At 37.6% G+C, this 21,029-nt stretch overlaps 1 protein-coding gene across 1 annotated transcript; it reads left to right on the forward strand.

The window, feature by feature from the left end:
• The first annotated feature begins 1,866 nt into the window (after positions 1-1,866).
• Positions 1,867-20,712, forward strand: LOC309480901 (uncharacterized protein). The gene is made up of 8 exons (XM_082145612.1): positions 1,867-2,251; positions 5,100-5,139; positions 9,922-10,107; positions 12,874-12,973; positions 13,133-13,824; positions 14,818-15,023; positions 18,115-18,274; positions 19,774-20,712. The coding sequence occupies exons 1-8, from the start codon at positions 2,165-2,167 to the stop codon at positions 19,929-19,931; spliced, it is 1,629 nt and encodes a 542-aa protein (XP_082001738.1). The 5' UTR covers positions 1,867-2,164; the 3' UTR covers positions 19,932-20,712.
• Positions 20,713-21,029: the final 317 nt, after the last annotated feature.

Genomic DNA, 21,029 nt, shown 5'->3' on the forward strand with positions numbered 1-21,029 from the left:
TTGATGTCGTGATGGTAGTAAAAAATATTGTGGAGGTGGTAAAAAAGGTAGTAAAAGGTAGTAAATTCATCTCTATGATTCCTGCATATACCCTGATAGTTTATCTTACAGAAATATAATATATAAAACTGACATTTGGATATTTGACTCACCAGTGACCAAATGTTTAACTTACTGCACACGTAGTGTATTTTTAGTGCATACTGAGTGTCAGGATCCCACAATTGACCCATTTGTTCCAGCCTGTATCCACTTTTATGTCCTCAAACGTTCGTTTTTTGGGGTCGACAGCTTATGAAAACTTATTTCTGGGTTTCTTAGCTTGTTTGCTGTACACCTTGTCACACAGCAGCTTTTATGCTGCGTTCACACCGGACGCGAATAGCGCGTCAAATTCGCGTCTACCGCGTCTAGTTTGACGCTTGACCACTTTGTGTTAATTCGCGTGTCTAACGCGCGTAAAAACAAAAGTTTGAAGCGAAATTTACGCGCGTCAGAGGTGAAAGTTTTGGCGGCCATCTTTTTTAGATATTTATCGAGCATTATCATTAGCATTAATCGAGAGACTCACCGCTCGTATATGCTCTGGAGAGCAGAAACAGCTGCGTAGGGGACATCGTCGCTGTACTCGGGTCCACCAGACCCTCCGGAGGGTTTCAGGAGTTTCACAATTTGCTCCAGGAGCTAGGTTTGGTGGACCTAACGGTGAGGACGCTGACGAGGACAGCGTAGGCCGTATAAGGCCTCGGCCTCGAGTGGTCTATGCCTGTCGAGCCCGCGCTCTACAGCCCGGCGCGAGGTTCACCCTTGCCCGCACCCACCTAATCTGTCATTTATTTTTGTTTTGATAATAAATGGAGCCAGCCTCCAAAAGTGAAACCTGTCCTGTGATTTAAAAAAAAGTTTTAATACACTAAATTGTGTTTGTTGTCTTTACATTAGAATAATAATGTTTCATATAATCTAGAATAGATATGGAATAAATAGCATTCAATACAAAATGAGTATCTCTCATATATTGAAATCGAGTTTTTATGTGAAAGATTTGCTTTGCACACCAATCATTTTAGTCATATTACAAAATAATTTATCGAGGCCAAACATAAAATAACATTATAAACTGTCACTTCACCACGTGACAGCAGCAAGCAGGCTCCTGATTGGTTAACGCGGCGCGAATTGACGCAGAAGTTGAGATTTTTCAACTCGGGCGGCAGACGCGAATTCGCGTCAAACGCGAGAATGCACAAAAAGCACTACATAAAACATTCGCGCGTAACGTGCTTAACGCGCCAGACGCTCAATTCGCGCGAACTTGACGCGCGAATGAGGCGTATTCGCGTCTACCGCGCCGCGCTCTACGCCTCATAGAAGAAGACTTATATTGACCATTTAAGATTTTGCTTACATCTATCTTGTAAATATGTTTTGCTATTTTATTAAAAAGGTTACAATTACAACAATAATTACAATTTCAGCAATATTTCTGCAAAAAAAGTACTCTTTCTTTGTAAAAAAAAAAAAAAAAGATTATAGGCCTACATTTTATCATATGTATTCATTAGTTTGAATATAGCCAACATTGGAACATCTTAGTCTATGACTTTATTTTTGACAAAATAGTATTTTATATATATGAGCAGAAAAGTATCTTTACAAATATGTACCCTTCATTCATCTCACAGAAACGCGATTCATATTTAGGCTAAACAGTCTTTACAAATATGTACCCTTCATTCATCTCACAGAAACGCGATTCATATTTAGGCTAAACAGTCTTTACAATTATGTACCCTTCATTCATCTCACAGAAACGCGATTCATATTTAGGCTAAACAGTCTTTACAAATATGTACCCTTCATCCCAGATAGCAGTTACATGTGGGCCACATGTGGGTATTATCTGGCACATATGGCCTAGATGTGGCGTGGCTGAACAGATATGGGCCAAATCGTAGCCATATTTGTTTTGCCATAACTTTAAAATCTGCGGGAAATGCTCTCTTGGTTCACAACTGATTTTGAGGTATATGGCCCAGATAACAACGAACACATGAGAACCATATGTGGTTGAGCTATGGCACACAGTGAAAACACCGACTTGTGGTAAACATTTGGCTTACACGTGGAAAAACACAGGAAACCTAAATCAAGCGCGGCAGACATGCGCCGTTCCACACCTCAGGTTGCTATGCATCTTCCCTCCTATTGGTGGAGAGAGTACGGCGCGAATTTGACAGACGCGGCGCGGGCACCGGGTGAGAAGCACCTGGCTGCAGCCTGCAGATTTGGGCGGGGGTGCACCTGGGGCGGGGCTGCACGTGCAGCCCCGCCCACAATGCTTCTCATTGGTTAGTGGCAAGTGATGACGTCAATCGAGGCGGGGCCGCACCTGGGGCGGGGCTGCACGTCTCTTCCCGCCAACATCTCTTCTCATTGGTTAGTGGCGTGAAGTCATGACGTGATTCTAGCATGTTTTCATGTTCATCGCTGCATGGTGAGTACATTACAGGCAAGCTACTCTTTTTTTTGTTCTAATTTTATTTACATTTTATTTTACCATTTTTAATTCTGAAGTGGCGTTTAGTGTGATGTTAATTGGTGTAAAAATGAGATCGTGTGGTGCTAACTTTGCTCATCATATCACACAAATAACTAGGACAGCATAGGTCTAAGTATGTGTGTGTGTGTGTGTGTGTGCGTGCGTGCGTAGTGTGTGTGTGTGTGTGTGTGTGTGCGTGGTGTCTGTGGTTTTGGTGGGATTAGGATATAGAGTTAAAACCATAGGTTAAAACAACAGAGGCCCTTAAAAAGAAACATAGTGGCAAAACTAAACCAGGAGAAGAAATATAGGCTAGGATTTAAGAGTTAATATTAATATACAAAGATATATTGTAGGATATTCTTTTTCTATGAATACACTGATTAAATGTATTTTGATATTATTGTTATTAATATATATAAATATATATAAATATAAGGTATATAAAAAATATATATATATAAAAATAACCTTCAAGCTTTTAAAACTATTTCAAACTTTTAGGATAGGCTTTCTGAAGCCAAATTAAAGTTTGTGTTGACAAACTTTTTTAACTAGTAAGTCTCTTAGGTACTTTACAGACAAAGCCAATAACACTCAAGCATATCTTGTCTAACATTTCCCTATAATATGTTTAAAATGTATAAAAAATAAATTCCTTGTATGACTCTGTACTATGTTAATGCCTCTCTTTAAAATTATTCAATATTGTTTGTTCTGTATTTTATCTAAATTAGGTGTTGTGAACTGGAGTGCATTTTCCAGACAACATAGGCAAGAGTTCCGGGTGCCCTACTCGCTGACTCTGTGCTTGCACTGCACTGAAGTATACAAGGACTGCCCACCTGGGTCTGTGGGTGATGGCCGAAGCGGAGTCCTGCGGGGACTTTATTCTGAGAAGGAGGTTGAGGGCTATTGCTCGGTTGACTGTTTTTTTTTCAGGCTGAGTAGATTGTGTGTGAGTGTACGTACGCGTGTGAGTGTACGTACGTGTGAGTGTACATACGTGTGTGAGTGTACGTACGTGTGTGAGTGTACGTACGTGTGAGTGTACATACGTGTGTGAGTGTACGTACGTGTGTGAGTGTACGTACGTGTGTGAGTGTACGTACGCGTGTGAGTGTACGTACGTGTGTGAGTGTATATGCACACATACAGATAATCACGTACATCAACCGTACACACACACGCATACGTATACACACAGACAGACGCGTACGTACACACACACACACACGCACGTACGTGTGAGTGAGTGTACGTACGTGTGTGTGAGTGTACGTGTGTGTGTGTGTGTACGTACGTGTGTGTGTACGTGTGTGTGTGTGTGTGTGTGTGTGTGTGTGAGTGAGTGAACGTACGTGTGTGTGTGTGTGTGTGTGTGTGTGTGTGAGTGTAAGTACGTGTGTGTGTGTGAGTGTACGTATGGATGTGTGTGTGTACGTACGTGTGTGTGCGTGTACGTGTGTGTGTGTGTGTGTGTGTGAGTGTACGTACGTGTGTGTGTGAGTGTACGTGTGTGTGAGTGTACGTGTGTGTGAGTGTACGTGCGTGTGAGTGTACGTGCGTGTGTGTGAGTGTATGTACGTGAGTGTACGTGTGTGTACGTACGCGTCTGTCTGTGTGTGTGTGTGTGTGTATGTACGTACGTACGTGCGTGTGTGTGTGTACGTACGCGTCTGTCTGTGTGTATACGTCTGCGTGTGTGTACGTACGTACACGTGTGTGTGTGTGTATGTACGTGTGTGTGTGTACGGTTGATGTACGTGATTATCTGTATGTGTGCATATCTCTTTTACACAATTATTTTTGTTTTGAAATAAAAGTTATCACTGGTATGAGTCTGTTTTTTTTGAGTTGGCATGCATAATATGGGATACAGACAGAGATTGACAATGTACTGTATGTAGTTAGTTTAACTTAAAACTACTTTATTGGCATAAATGTTTTATAATAACCTAATGCACAAAAATAAACAAGAACTATTACAGAGGAATGATTAAAATAAGAAATATATAAGGTGCCATTAATGTTTACAGTAATTTTGTAATTTACACAGTGAAGTGCAACAGAATGTAAAAAAAACTTTTAAAATACTACACAGATATTGCACAATATATAGCCTATACTCTGTAATTCCTTATGTTTACCTTAGATCAGACATAGTTAAAACTATGGATATATGCTCAACTACTTTTTGCTGCTTTCATTATTACTTTAGAGTTGTTTTAATACTTTATCATTTTATTAAAGTATTATTTTAAATTTGCGCAAGCGTTTTTAAGACGCGTGACGTCACCACTTAACGCAAATACGACGCATGCGCTGTCAGCGCGATATGGCGCATGAGTTTTCAACCGCATTTCCTGTTTACCGTGGCGTCGACGTCATTACTGTGCCACTAACCAACGAGAAGCCCCAGGTGCGGCCCCGCCTCGATCGACGTCATCACTTTGCCCCTAACCAATGAGAAGCGTTATGGGCGGGGCTGCACGTGCAGCCCCGCCCCAGGTGCAGCCCCGCCCCGATCTGCAGGCTGCAGCAGCCAGGTGTACTTGCACCGGGTGGCATTTCTCCTCACGACTTTGTACGTTCAGGTAAGTAATGTTTTGGCACTTAAAGTCATATAAGTGAAATATGCAGCATTATGTGTCAATATTTCATGTTATTAAGCGTTTAGATTTTCGTTTAATTGAGGAAGGGGTCAAATTAGCTAATATATTTTCCTCAGTTTAACAATAGCGCTGCCTATATGTTACTGTATAGGGGTCCTCTGGTTTGCCGTTTTAAATTCCGATGTTATTGGTATAAATCAAGTGTACATACACATAAAGTATGTCTTGTGTAACGTTAACGTTAATATTATTGTGAAATTCAGGCGACTCGGTCTGACGTCGGTGTTAATGTTCGTCAAAAAACCTTAACGTAGGCCCAAACCCTTTGTGTGCACAAATCATATTAATAATAATAATAAAATGCCAACAAGAATAGCTACGTTACATTAATACGTGTGCATGATTGCATATCTTTTTATTTAAATCGTAAATGACATTCTATCAATACTTTTCCCTCTTTAAAATTAAATTGTACGTTAACGTTAGGCTATTAAGTTGTTGTCACAATACAAAAATTATGACTTTCGATACAATACCTTACTAAAATACCTTGTTAACATGACCTAATGAACTGCACTTCTACAGCATATTAATGTGTTAATGTTCATTTCAACATTTACTAATGCATTCAAATCAGAAATTGTACTTGATAACGTTAGTATGCACTGTGAACTAACGTGAACTAACATGAACAAACAATGATCTGCTGTATTTCTATTAACTAATGTTATCAAAGATTACCAAATACAGTAAGAAATGTAGGCTATCACTCGTGTTTTTTTAATACATTAACTTTTGTTAACAAATGAAACCTTATTGTAAAGTGTTATCAATTGTAAAAAAATAAAAATAAAATAAACTTCACTTGACTGCTTGTTCATGCCTTGCTTTTTGACCATTCTCTTCCCTTTATTTAAAATAAATAAATAATTACGTGCCACAGTGTCATCGTGCAGAAATGTTAGCAACAATCACATTATCAATTATGTTAACATTCTCTAACCTTTCACAAATACGAACCCCAACCTGTCTTTACCTGTGGGTGCTATGACTGAATTCTTATTTCATGATTTGAGTCATTTAATAGCTTTTTTTAAATAAAATTGTATAAGCACAATATATTTTATTTTATCTTTGTTATTAAAATAGGCAAACATGCAAATAATAAGCAATATGACAATTACTATAATAAGAAAGATACAAATCAAATAAACAGTGCTTCAAATTTTTCATACTTAAATGTTCCCACAAGTTAGTGTAGCCATGATGAAACCAAGTGAACTAAACCTGTCTCTTCACTGTACATGTTATATGATGTGCTTATAATTTATATCATTTTAACTAAAATCCTGCACTTGATCACTATGTAGACTGCCTGCTTTTAACCCTGCTTCCTTTTTTACAACAGATTTTGTTTTTGTTTTTTTCTTACAGATTTATTCGGTGAGACTTTTCCCTTCAAATTATCATCATGGACATTGGAAGTAAATGTAAACCAAATAACCTTAGAAGGAGGGCTGTTAAAAGAGTAAATGACTTATTTGACTCCCTTGGTTGCATTCAAGATAGTGAGGAGGAATTACACTCAGATCATTTATCTACCAGGCATGCCTCAGATTCTGAGGAGCCGTGTGCTGAGTCGTCATCAGAGGCGGCTTCTGATGATGACCAATCTGATGATGGGAATTTAGTGAGTGATGATTTGGTTGGTTCACTGGCAGGCTGGGCTGTACATTTTGGAATCTCTCTGATTGCTTTGTCTGCCCTTTTGACCATACTTAGGGTGCAACTCCCTTTCCTTCCTAAAGATGGTAGAACTCTGCTTAAAACAAAAACCTCTTACAAGACTCAAATGATAGCTGGTGGAGATTTTCATTACTTCGGTATACTAAATTCACTAAAGACAGTATTTGAAAACATGTGGTCCAAAGTTCCTGACCAACACATTTTTAGACTGCAGTTAAACTTTGATGGCATTCCACTGTTTAATAGCAACTCTGTTCAGTTTTGGCCAATACTTGGTATTCTTCAAGACTGTAAAGTAAAGAGGCCCTTCGTTATCGGACTGTTCTGTGGTAGCTCTAAACCAAAATCTTTGAACGAATATTTGAAAGATCTTGTTAGTGAATTGAAAACACTGAGCTGTGGGTTTGGCATTAAAGGCAAATGGTTCTTTTTAAAAGTTAGTTCTGTTGTATGTGATGCACCTGCTAGGGCTTTTATCAAAGCCATCAAGAGTCACACTGGCCACTCCGCCTGTGGTAAATGTACTCAAACTGGCCTGTATCTCAAACACCGTATGACCTTTCCTGAAATTAATGCCCCACTTAGGACTGACCTCTCTTTCCGGCAGATGATAGATGAAGACCATCATGTTGCCATGTCTCCTCTAATAGAAACAAACATTGACATGGTTGGTGGTTTTCCTCATGACTACATGCATCTGGTTTGTCTTGGGATGATGCGGAGACTTCTAGATCTTTGGCTGAGTTCAGGGCCAGTCCGTGTTCGTTTACCTTCCCGGCTGAGTCAAGTAATTTCAGATTCTCTTGTAGGGTTGAGATTGTACATACCTTCTGATTTTGCACGTAAACCAAGACCACTAACACATAGACTGAGGTGGAAAGCTACAGAACTCAGACAGTTCTTGTTATACACTGGTCCAGTGGTCCTTTGTAATGTCCTGGCCTCACCAGTGTACAGCCATTTTATGCTTTTGTCAGTTTCTGTTTATATTCTTCTCAGTCGGAAATTTTGCCTTCTGTTAAATGACTTTGCTCATACATGTCTAGTGTCTTTTGTTGAACATTTCGGCGTGTTGTATGGTCAGGAATTTCTTTGTTACAATGTGCATGGATTAGTGCACCTCTGTGAGGACGTAAAGCAGCATGGTAATTTAGAGGAATTTTCTGCTTTTCCTTTTGAAAATTTCTTGGGGACTCTAAAAAAGCTTGTCAGAAGACCTAGCAATCCTTTGGCCCAAGTCATTCGCAGGCTATCCGAAATAAATGCTCAGAGCAATGCACGTGATGATGAGACTATCAATAGGACCCTTAGACGTGAACACAACAATGGCCCTGTCCCTTTGATGTTTTCAAAAGCAGTTAACCAGTTTCAAGAGGCTTTCCTTGGTGGTTTAGTCATTAAAATATCTGAAGGAGACAATTGTGTGAAAATACAGAATAGTATTGCCACTGTTGTGAACATCATTTTGAGCGAAGGAAAAGTATTTCTTGTGTACAAACAGTATAAACATAGAAGCTCTTTCTTTGACTATCCAATGAATTCAAGTGATTTGGGAATTTTTGTTGTGAGGGAACTCTCTGAAGACTTGCATATCTCAGAGTTTGATGGCAGTATTGAGAAGTATGTTAGGTTACCTCTTGGAGAAAATGTTGTTGTTTTACCATTACTACATTCTGCACAAGTTCATGAAACAGAAAATTAAATATGGGATGTGTGGCGATAAACCAGTACAAAAGTCACAGTTGGTAAGTCTTTATCTAATTGTTGTTTTTGTTTTAATTCATAATGTCTGCCTCCCTAATTGATAAAAACTGGTGTTATTGCAAGATAAGGTGCTATGAAGTTGGGAGAACATTTTAAAGAGCTAAAACTAAGTTCAAGCTACAAGGTCTTACTGTTAGGTAGGAGTGTGCGATATGTATTGTCAATAATAATATAGTAATTGTTGTTTTAGCTGACATCGCTAACATTTCTTTTGTATGTGCAAGTTTTCACTGTGTGACATAGCCTAATAGAATGACATCCAAATTTCAATATTATATAAGGGAGCAAAAAATTCCACATAGGAGTTTTTGTATTTTTATTTTATATATTTAAGCATTATCAGTCGAGCAAGCAATATGTTTTTATGCTTTGTATATCTTTCAGGAGTTTTTAACTCTCCTGACAGGCGGTTGAAAATAAGAATGTGATCTTTAAAGAATAGTTCCCTTAAAAAAGCAAATTCTGTTATGATTTACTCACTCTCAAGTGGATCCAAACCTGTATGAACTTCTCTCTTTTGCTGAACACAGAATAAGATATTTTGAAGAATGTCGGTCACTAAACAGTTGATGGACCCCATTTACTTCCATAGTAATTTTTTTTCTCTTCTATGGAAGTAAATGGGGTCCATCAACTGTTTAGTGACCGACATTCTTCAAAATATCTTATTCTGTGTTCAGCAAAAGAGAGAAGTTCATACAGGTTTGAAACAACTTGAGTGTGAGTAAACGATGACAGAACTTTCATTTTGTGACTTGCCTAGTTAAATAAAGGTTAATAATGTTTTTCCTGAATATAGGCACAATTGCAAATTTAATAGAATCAATATCAAACAAAGTTATATTTTATGCACACTAAATTGTCAATTAAATTTGTATTAAGCATTTAATGAATTGTTGATAAAATATAAAGTACAGTGGTTCTTAATTGGCTTGGCCACGGGACCCCCTTTTCCTGTGATCACTAAGCCTCGACTTTTTTTTCTTAAAAAAAAATGTGTGTGTGTGTATATATTTATATATTTATATATTTATTTTAATTATATAATAAATCTCTTATTTACATCATTTACACTTGTGTTATAATGAAAGGATTAGCAGTGTTAAGCGGATTCTGACTTTCTGAGTAGCACCTCTGATTGGTCATGTCGTCATGTTTGATGTACTTCTGTGGAACTCAAATGAACGTGTCTTAGTATGTGAATGATATTTTCAGTTTTGAGACTCATGTTCTTTTTCTTTTTTTGTTCAATAGGCATGTTCCATATCGTTTCTTTTTTGGAAACAAATGAGGTGGAAGTGGTGCCCAGCAGTTGGGTAGATGGTGACCAATGTGTCTGGCCACATCTAAGAGGGGAGAGCCTCACAAAGGCTGTGAAACTTGCAATGAAACCCAAGAAAGAGTGGAAAGTCTTTAAAGTAAAGCTTCTCTACACAACAGGTAGTTCTTTAATGTTTAACCCCAATAAATATATGCGATACATAATATTTAATGTCTCACCATAAGTTTTGCGCTTTATCAACAAAATGAAGGAAAACAGATTTTTATTGCAAAAGAAAAATATTTGATAGTGTTTAGAATATCTGTGGATTCTATCAACTTTTCTATTTTTATACAATGTTATAAAATGTATAAATGTTTTATAAATTATGCTCATGTTTATTTTGTTTATGTCCCTTTCACACAGTAAGCCCGGTAAATTACTGTAAAATTACAAGTACAACTTTTCCACTAAACACAGAAAGGTGCTGTTCAAACACGCAATGGCGTTCTGTCTTTTTACCAGTAAGATATCATTCACACATCAGTACCAGAATACTAGTAGCCTCTGATGTCAAACGTTTGAAATGACCTTTAAAGTGTTAGTTCAGCCAAAAATTAAAACGATTTCATTGATTCCCTAATGTCGTTTTGAACCCGTAAGACCTTTGTTCATTTTTGGAACACAAATGAGGATATTTTTGATGAAATCCGAGAGGTTTCTGATAGGGATGTCCCGATACCACTTTTTGCAGAACGAGTCCAATACCGATACTTTGATTTTTGGTACTCGCCGATACCTGAATTTTCACTGCATTTGTAATTTTTAAATGTATTAGTAGATAAACCAAAAGAATATACATCATATTAGTTGGCTTAATTTGTTCATCATATATATATTTTTTTCTTTCAGTTATTTTCATGCTTAATTAAGCCTGCTAAAATGCATTGTATGAGCTTCTGTTACTGTCACTTTTCATTCTATTGCTTTATTTTTAATTTAATAGCCACAGCACATATTTAGAGCTGCTTCAGCTGGGCTCAGTGCTGAGGATCGGGTCAGTGGTTCAGATGTTTGTCAAAACCAGTGAAATATCAATTATTTAATCCAAGTTTGATTCTACAACAAAAACTACCTGCCTAATTAATGTGAATTTAAAACAAGTAAGCAGTTGTAAGCAGAACAAACAATCGAATTACAAATAGGACAAATAAATACAATATAACAAATAAAGACTACAAATGAAATAAATAGTGTTTTTAGAGTTTTTCAGGTAGATCTAACAGGTACAGACATTTGAATAAAGTAATCAAATGTGAAAAAAAGCATATTCATTACTGTATAAATTATATATAGATGGATATTTTTGTAAAGTTGAAAAGGGTAGCCTATTTAGTCAAGAGCTGTGAGTATTTCTTTGTCATTTGTTTGATTAACATTAAAACACAGAAGCAGGTTTATCAAACTGCTGCCCCTTTATGACCGAACACACAGACCGCATTTGAACATGGCTACGTTCATTTGAGATATAACCGACTTTGTTTACTATAGGATACTCGCCAAAACAGGCGTTTTTACATAATTTTGTGTGAATTTGTCCGTACAAGCTCAAGACGTGAAAGACAATAATTCCGTGTTCACGCGCTGAGACGCTGGTTTGCGGGGCGAGCACTTCGGATGTTTGCGTTCATGAAACTTCTTGACCTGCACACGTCCTGTAATAATGTAGGGAACCACTCATTATACTTAATTCAGGTAACAGTTCATGTTTTACTTTACTTAAATATACGATTTAGTTTTCATCCAAATAACATGTGCACGGTTGTAGGCGCGCGGGACAGCGGTTTTGGAAAAATATTTTCACCCTGGCAATTCATACTAGCTGTCGAGTTTGGTAACAAGTTCTTTAAAAGATTTTTTTTCAACCGTGATGAAAGACACCATTTCCTTACAGATATATTTGGTGACTGCATCAGTGAATTCATTCCGCCTTACACCGTCCCTCTTATATTTAGTACATTGTGCAAACGCATGACTGATAGACAGCTGTACTTGGGTGTCTGGCTTCTGCGGTGGTTTTTTTGCAGTGGGGCCCAGTTTGGCAGCCTCGTTCTTGTGGTGCGCTTGAAGGTGCGTGTGTAAATTAGAGGTGTTTCCTCCAGCTCGTGCGTCTATGCCTCAGTTCACCTCGACAAAGCACTCGCCGCGGCCAGTTTTGTTTCGCAAAATGTACGTGGTATCGGCTAATTTTTATGAGTACGAGTATATGAGGACAGTATCGGCCCGATCCCCGATGCCAGTATCGGTATCGGGCCATCCCTAGTTTCTGAACCATCCATATGCAGCAACGTCATTGCAACTTTCAATGCCCAGAAAGGTAGTAAAGAATTTTTTTAAATAGTCCATTAATGTGACTACAGTGGTTTAACTTTAATGTTATGAAGTGACAAGAATACTTTTTGTGTGCAATTTTGGGATTATTACATAGCAGTCTACAGGTGGTCAGAAACCTCTGATTTTTATTAAAAAAAATCTTCATTTGTGATGAAAGATGAATGTCTTACAGGTTTGGAACGACATAACAGTTAGTAATTAATGGCAGAATTTTAATTTGTGGGTGAACTATCCCTTTAAACACTGAACCGCTTTTTTTCATCCACCTGGGGTGCGTTTCCCGAAAGCATCGTTGGCCAACTATGGTCGCAAGTTCATCGCAATGTCCATTGAACTCTATTGGTAACGAGGGAACTTGCGACCATAGTTGGCCAACGATGCTTTCGGGAAACGAACCCCTGGATGAGAAGTGCTTTAGTTTCATCTGTCCAAGTTGACAACATTATTTTAATGTTAACGTTTATTTACTGGTAGTTTACCAGTAAAGAATGTATGTGTGAAAGGGACTATTTAGACTATGTGGTTGTCATTTAGTCTTGCATGTGTTTTAGACAACTATGATGATGCCAGGAAAAAGCTCCCTGAAGCAGAACTCTTTTCTGACATTCAGTCTGATACAGAGAGTGGGGCTAAAAAACCTAGACGAATTATGTAAGCAAACATTTCTCTTTTCCAAAATGAGTTTTTTATTCTGTTATGAGTTTTATTTTATTGTTATTATTATTATGTTTTTTTAAATTTAGCAAATATCTCTTTCAGTAAGTATATGGCAGTAGTAACCTTGTGTCAATTTCTATTTTTCTATGAAAGGAAGAGCTTTAGACTTCAAAACTTTAAACTTTTGAGTGACAGTGATGATGATGATAATGAAGGGAAAAATTTGAAAGCCCTGGAACCACCGCCTCGTATTAAGCCACCAGCATTTCACACATTTAGTCAGTCAACTCAAAGCCCCTCTTCAGCAAGACAGCAGCCTCCTCTCTGCCAGACAGCTAGTCAGCCACCAGCAAGTGACCAATTTCCTTTATACCAACCAGCATGGAGCCAACCACCTCTCCAACAGCCAGCAAGTCAGCCATCAGCAAGTGACCAATCCCCGTTCTACAATCCAGCTAGTCAGCAGCCAGCAAGTGACCAATCCCCGTTCTACAAGCCAGCTAGTCAGCAGCCAGCAAGTGACCAATCCCCGTTCTACAAGCCAGCTAGTCAGCAGCCAGCAAGTGACCAATCCCCGTTCTACAAGCCAGCTAGTCAGCAGCCAGCAAGTGACCAATCCCCGTTCTACAAGCCAGCTAGTCAGCAGCCAGCAAGTGACCAATCCCCGTTCTACAAGCCAGCTAGTCAGCAGCCAGCATGGAGCCAACCACCTCTCCAACAGCTAGCTAGTCAGCCACTGCCAAATCACCAACCATCTCTCTTCCAGCAAAATAGCCAGCCAAGTTTAGATTACTTGCAGCCAGCAGGCTCAGAATCTGGCATAAGGAGAAACCAACCAGTACAACGTATGTCACAATTGTGCAACTTTAAAGATAACACAGGTTTAATACTCTTGATTAAAGGATTAGTTCACCCCAAAATGAAAAGTTCCTAATAATTTACTCACCCCAATGCCATCCAAGATATCCATGTCTTTCTTTCTTCAGTGGAAGAGAAATTAAGTTTTTTGAGGAAAACATTTGTGGATTTTTTTTTTTTTTTTTGGACTGAAGTCCAAATCAGTGCAGTTTCGAAGGTTTTTGAATTGCTTTATCCGGCTGTGCGCGATCCCAGCTAAGGATTAGGTTCTTATCTAGCGAAACAATCGGTCATTTTATAAAAAAATAAATAATTTAGATACTTTTTAACTACAATAGTTCGGATTGAGCTGACCAGGAACAAGCCGGGAACTACGTCATCACGATCAACGGCGCCAGCGGAAATACCCATATACTGAAGTACCGTTTGTAAACAGAGGGCGGTACTTCCGCCTGCGCTGTTGATTGTGATGACGTAGTTCCCTGCTTGTTCCTGGTCAGCTCAATCCGAACTATTGTAGTTAAAAAGTATCTAAATCATAATCTGTCATTTTATATATATATAAAAAAAATTGTTTCGCTAGAAAACCCCCTCGTCCTTAGCTGGGATTGCGCCCAGCCCGCTGAAGCACTTCAAAGACCTTTGAAACTGCATTGATTTGGACTTCAAAACGATGGGAACCTTTGAAGTCCATTGTGTGGAGAAAAATCCAGAAATATTTTCCTCAAAAAAAATTATTTCTCTTCCACTGAAGAAAGAAAGACATGATTATCTTGGATGGCATTGGGGTGAGTAAATTATTTGGAAATTATCATTTTGAGGTGAACTAATCCTTTAATATCTACGATGAATGGTTGTAGAGATGAATGTTCTTTGGACATATGGCATTTAGAAAATAATCTATTAAATAATCGTCCTAATGCAACACATTTACTTGATTAATGTGTCAGTCAGCTAATTTGCATGTTAATTTCTTTCAGTTTTGCTAAGAGAGATATTGACAAAACAGGAAATGCTTCTAGACCAGCAAAATACAATTATGAGAATTCTACAGTCAACACATCGCCCAAGGTCTGATGTCCATGATGGGGCCAAGTTCAGAGATCGTCTTCCTGTCAAAGATGTAGAGTCTCTACAGTGCCTGGAGGCTGAGCTGAAGATGAACCCTGATGCTAAATCAGAATTGGTAAGAAATAAAATGTTGCCTAGTAGTTCGATACAGTAAAGAAATAAAAAAATAAAATGTAAATATAAAATACTTCATAGTCTTCCCTGCATGAAGTAATTATATATGGTAAATAAATTCTTATTAAAGCTATAACGGTGCATTCACACGGGTCGTAGCGCTAACTTTTTTTCCCCCATTTACTTTGAATGGCTGATGTCATGCGTTGCCAAACTGAATTTTGGGTTCCGTTGTGTCGCTTCACTGGCATTGCTTGCGGCAGAAGTTGAAACTTTTCAAGCGCCAATGAAGGCGTCAGCCAATCAGATCACCTTTATGCAAATATCTAGCGCGTTGCAGTCCAGTCTGAAAGTAATGTGATTGGCTGTTGTTACTATGACAATTATCAACACCAAGCTTCAGACATCCATCAAGCATTGACGCTGACGCTTTGCGTGAATGCAGTGTAATAGTTATTCAGTCAAGAGCAGTAAGTTATTTTCTCTTTTGTTTGAGTAGCTTTAATGGCACAGAGAGCAATAAGTATATTAGGCATCTAATTATAGTGATCATACTAATAAACATCTAGTTTACACCCAACTGTTTATGTTCACTTGAGACACAACCAACTGTTTGCATGAATACTACACACAATAGTCATTTTGTCAAAAGAAAGATAACTGAATTGTTTTTTGTGTGTGCACTTTAGCTGTGTCAGCATGTTCACCTCATTAAGTTATTTTTCTTGACTTATTGTGCTTAAAGGGATAGTTCACCCAAAAATGAAAATTAGCCCATGATTTACTCACCTTCAAGTCATCCTAGGTGTATATGACATTCTTCTTTCAGACAAACACAATCAAAGTTATATAGAAAAATGTCCAGGCTCTTCCAAGCTTTATAATGGCAGTGAATGGCCGTTTCTGTCCATATATTCTGTCCAGTGCATCCATCTGTGATTAAAGTAATCCTCATGGCTCTGAGGTGTTAATAAAAGCCTTCTAACCCCTCAGAACCATGAGGATTACTTTAATCATGGATGGATGCACTTTTATGGACAGTTTTTTATTATAACTCCGATTGTATTCGTCTGAAAGAAGAAAGTCACATACACATAGGATGGCTTGAGGTTGAGTAAATCATGGGCTAATTTAAATTTTTGGGTGAACTATCCCTTCAACTCTTTTTAACGTCAAGGTGTGCTGCACATTATTCTCTCGTACATGCGTTTCATTGCTAAAGTTTCAATATTGCTGTGCTACGCGTATTGTTTAAAGGTGCATAGTGCAAGATTCTGAGTTTTTGCAGAACTATGCCACCTCTGGCGGCAAGCGAAACTGCAGCCAGAGATGTGCACGCTCATGGACCACACGCACACGCACGCACGCACGAGCTGTTCATAACCAAAGGAGCATCAGCCGCAAATCTTTTGTTTACAATCATAATGTCTTCAGAGGTAATAAAGTTATAAATCTGCAAGTCATTTTAAATATGTGAAAGGAAAGGCAACTGAGTAAATTACACACTTATGTGTGAGGGAAAAACGGGGGTAGTAGAAAACTTCGTTTTTTATTTCCATCTATCTCCATGTTGAACTGTGTTATGTGTTTACTGTATCCACTTATGATTGTATTATTATGGAAACACGTTCATGAACAATATAAGTTGTTACTTTGTAAAAGCGCAAAGCTATACAGTCGGTCAAAAAAGTACACTCAATTGTCTCAAGGTAATAAACAATTAAATGGCACTATGACGTTACCATAAAAGCCAAACAGGCTAATCCGCAGAAGATTTGCGGGGGTTTAGCCTGTTTTATTTATCTGCTAAGTAGCATATTCCAATAGCAATACATCCTAATTAAGCAGTAATTTGCTCAAAATTTGTGTCTAATTATCTAACTTGTATATCAGCATTTTATATCACACTCAAGATATTTGAACTGTTTTAATAGAATAGCAAATTATTAAACAGAGCAGACCGGAGATCTCTCCATTTGTTGAAAGCCTTCCCTATGTTTACTCTCGTCTTATTCCGACGCCTGTCTGAGTCCAATTTGGCCCTTTTGGTTGCACTAGACAAAAGTTTTCTTTTTTTTATCTTACGTGGAGTTTGCATTGGTGTTTGAAATGAACTACAAGCAGGTCTCTTACAATCCATCTTCTACGGAGAATGGCGGCAAATACACAAACCTGCCAGACATAGCTATGTGAGCGTGCCGTGAACGCGCATGACATGACACGCCCAGTCTAAAATTCCGGCCCGAATCCCTCTCATTTATTTTACTTTACAGGATTATAGAGACAATCGCAGTGATCAGAGAAGGGCTCATTCAATCAGGCAATTGTTTAAGCATGTATGGGTTAGAAAACGGGTATTTTTAACATGAAAAGTTGCTTAATGTTAGTTGCTTTAACATGATATAGCAAAATTTCTAATGATAATTTACTCTCAGATCTTATACTATTGCTAATATTATACTACTAGTGCTCAGTTTTTGTGTGTGTTTTAAGTAATTGTTGTTGGTTTGGTGTATTTGAGTGCTCATTGTTACAATAACAGAGCAAATGTTCAGTGACATTTTATTTGTGCATGGTAGAAAGCAAATACTGATACTGACATAATGACATACAATAAATATGGATTCAGGCAGCAGGCTACACAATGAACTGTATTGGCAAAAGCCAATGTCTGCTTCTTTTACCTATACATTTAATGATTTGCATTTCCAATCCAAACAACGCCAAACTTGGCACTGCATTTACTTGTGCCCGTAGCAAGACACCTGTCTTGATTTGCATTTCCAATCTAAGCTTGAAATCCATCGGACTTATGGTTCAAGAGATATGCGAATAAGACACACACACAGACGTTCCTGTAATTTATAGATAGATAGATGGTATATATTGTCATACTGCCCAGCCCTAACGTGCGGTATGGGTTGGGCAATGACAAGAATTTCCATATTACAAACCTAGAAAATGTTTTTCAGATGGAGCATGTGATAGTTTATAGTTAATTTTTGAATATAAAAGCATTTTCATTTTAGGGTGGTCTATTTAAATACCTATTTTAACCACTTACACAATGTTCTTTTTTTTTTTTTTTTTAGACTACCTTTCTGGGTCTGGTTGGTGGCTTTGACCTGAAAGACACCGTGTGGAGAGTGCTGAAAGCCACGTTTACAACTGCTGTGGCACGTGTTATGAATTGGAGAGGAGTGAATAATAAGATTGGTGTCCAAAGCCTGGTCTTAAAGGAAGTTGTCATTGGTAAGAACCTTTTTTAGAAGTAATTTTTATTTGTATAGCACTTTGCACAATACACAACTTTTCAAAAACCGCTTTACAGAACATCATATTGTAATTTCTGTTTTCTCAGTAAAAGTTAGTCACAAATTTATGGTTTGGTGCTTAAATCCCCTAAACAGCTTTTCTCTTAAATTGATTAATTTTCTGCCATGTGTTTTACTTGATCTGTACAATCTGGCAACCCTGTGCATGGTAGTGTTCATTTTGTTAATGAAATCAACACATTTTTCAAACGTCATTCCAATTTGACAAATAATACATTTTCCCTAACAATCAACATAATGCAGGATAAACATTATGAGATAAACTAGAACATAATAAACATTATGAGGTCTAGCTGTCCTGTAGCTCAAACAGTAGAGCGTTGGCGCTTGCAACGCCAAGGTCATGGGTTCGATTCCCAGGGAAAGCAAAAACTGGTAATGTAAAAATATGTACCTTGAAATGCAATGTAAATTTGCTTTGGATAAAAGTGTCTGCTAATTGCATAAATGTAATTAACAATACAAATAATCAATGTGTGAGTCAAACTCCCTAAGATTGCTGAAAGTTTATTTCGTTTTCATTTTATTATATCCACGTAGGGCTGTCCTTGACTAAATATTTTTCTAGTTGCGCTGCATCACAGTTGATGCTTCTCTACAAGCGCTCTGAGTTTGAGCCGCTTATAATTTGCATTTGGGAACGCAATGTGCACCAACCATCTGTAATAAGAATCGTTTATAAGTCTGTTGTCAACAAAGAGAAACGTCTGGTTTTCTACTAAAAATGAAATCTCAGTTGTTTAACCTTTGCAAGCAAGACCCTCATACTATTCTGTAAAGAGAATTTTTTTTTTTTATTATAATTATTGTTTATCAGAAGCAATCCACATCCTATCCACACATGCTATCAATCCACCAGCGCATGCTATCTGTATTTAGTTCATTATCACTGTGTATTTAAGTTCCTCCTTGCATTCAGTACTTGGCTGTTTGTGCGTTTGTGCTTGCACGCTGTCTCACAGCTTTGTGTTTGAGTTTATATTGTGTTCGTAAAAACACTTCTATTTGAGTCTTTGGACTTAAACGTGCCATTTATGCTATCTGTGTTGGTGTGTTTTTACATTAAAGTGTGCATGTCTTTTTTAAAGCAGAATACATGGAGTGTTGTAAATTTTAACCGGTTGCTGAAAAAGTATTCTAAAAATATATTCTAAAAACTAAATCTAAATCATTTTTCATAAGAAATTATGGTATTATTATGGCCCACATTTTGCAATTCCTTTTGAAAATATACTGGATTTAAAAAAAAATGTATATATATACTGTATACAGTGGTCAATCAGAGGTGGTTAATAATTGCAATTAAAATATTAAAGGAAATAATTTATATTTAATGATTTGTTTCCCCATTATCCTGCAGCTCTAGCTTCCAGGTTGTATTGCTGCTAACATTATTTAAATTCATCTTTATTGCAGGTGCAGTCAGGCAGAATCCCCTTACTGGAAAAGCATCAAATAAAGACATTGAATTCAACATCATTAAATGGTTGCACCTCGCTGGAGACCGAGAGGGGGGGAGGAGGGAGCGACTGAAGAAACGCGAGGCCCAACAACACATTGCCGACCCTCATTAGAGACGTCCCTGTACATCAACACACATCTCAACTTACCTTTCAAGTTTCTTTAACTTTACCAATTTCTCTTTAAAGTTCTCTGTACAAGTTACTTTTATTTATTTATTTTTCTGTGATTTTTTTTTTATTACTCTCAGAGTTGAACATAACATTAATATATGCTTTAAAACATGAATTTTGGTGTAAAAAAAATCATTAGTCTAAGACTCTTTGAATGTTATTTATAATATTAGTATTTATTCTTAATGTTTTCAACTGCATTCCACTTAAATTGTTAAGTACAACTGAGTAGCTGTAATTATATTTATTCTTAAATGTATTCTTAAATGTTATTTAAAGCTGTAATTATTTAAACATGTCAAAAGTCAATTGTTTTGAGTACATTTGTTGTTGAGTGTTTCATTTACCTTTGAGTTAAGACTTTTACAAACTGTCAGCTGCATGTGGGCCACATAAGGGCCGTTAGATTTTAACAGAACTCAACCATACTAAAATTGCATATAAGGCTCACATATGGGCCACATTAAATTGTATTATTTGTCTTATGCTTGGTGGAGTTATGGCACTCCTTTGGTTCAGTTCTGGCAAAGAAGATGTGGGCCATATTTGGGCCACATAAAATTATATTTGGCTCATGCTTGGTGGACTTATGGCACTGCTTTGGTTCAGTTCTGGCAAAGAAGATGTGGGCCATATCTGGGCCGGCAAACACAAACTAATCTGGGCCACAGCTCAGCTGTTTATCTGGCCCACATCTTTGCCAAAGGAAATTTGCTGACTGGGATTCATCTCACAGAAACGCGATTCATATTTAGGGTAAACAGTCTTTACAAATATGTACCCTTCATTCATCTCACAGAAACGCGATTCATATTTAGGCTAAACAGTCTTTACAAATATGTACCCTTCATTCATCTCACAGAAACGCGATTCATATTTAGGCTAAACAGTCTTTACAAATATGTACCCTTCATTCATCTCACAGAAACGCGATTCATATTTAGGCTAAACAGTGGGCGATACTCCAAATTTCGGTATCGATCCGATACCAAGTAAATACAGGGTCAGTATCGCCGATATCGATACCGATACCAATAC

This window comes from Leuciscus leuciscus, assembly GCF_965113295.1.
Source record: "Leuciscus leuciscus genome assembly, chromosome: 18".
Taxonomy (NCBI): domain Eukaryota; kingdom Metazoa; phylum Chordata; class Actinopteri; order Cypriniformes; family Leuciscidae; genus Leuciscus; species Leuciscus leuciscus.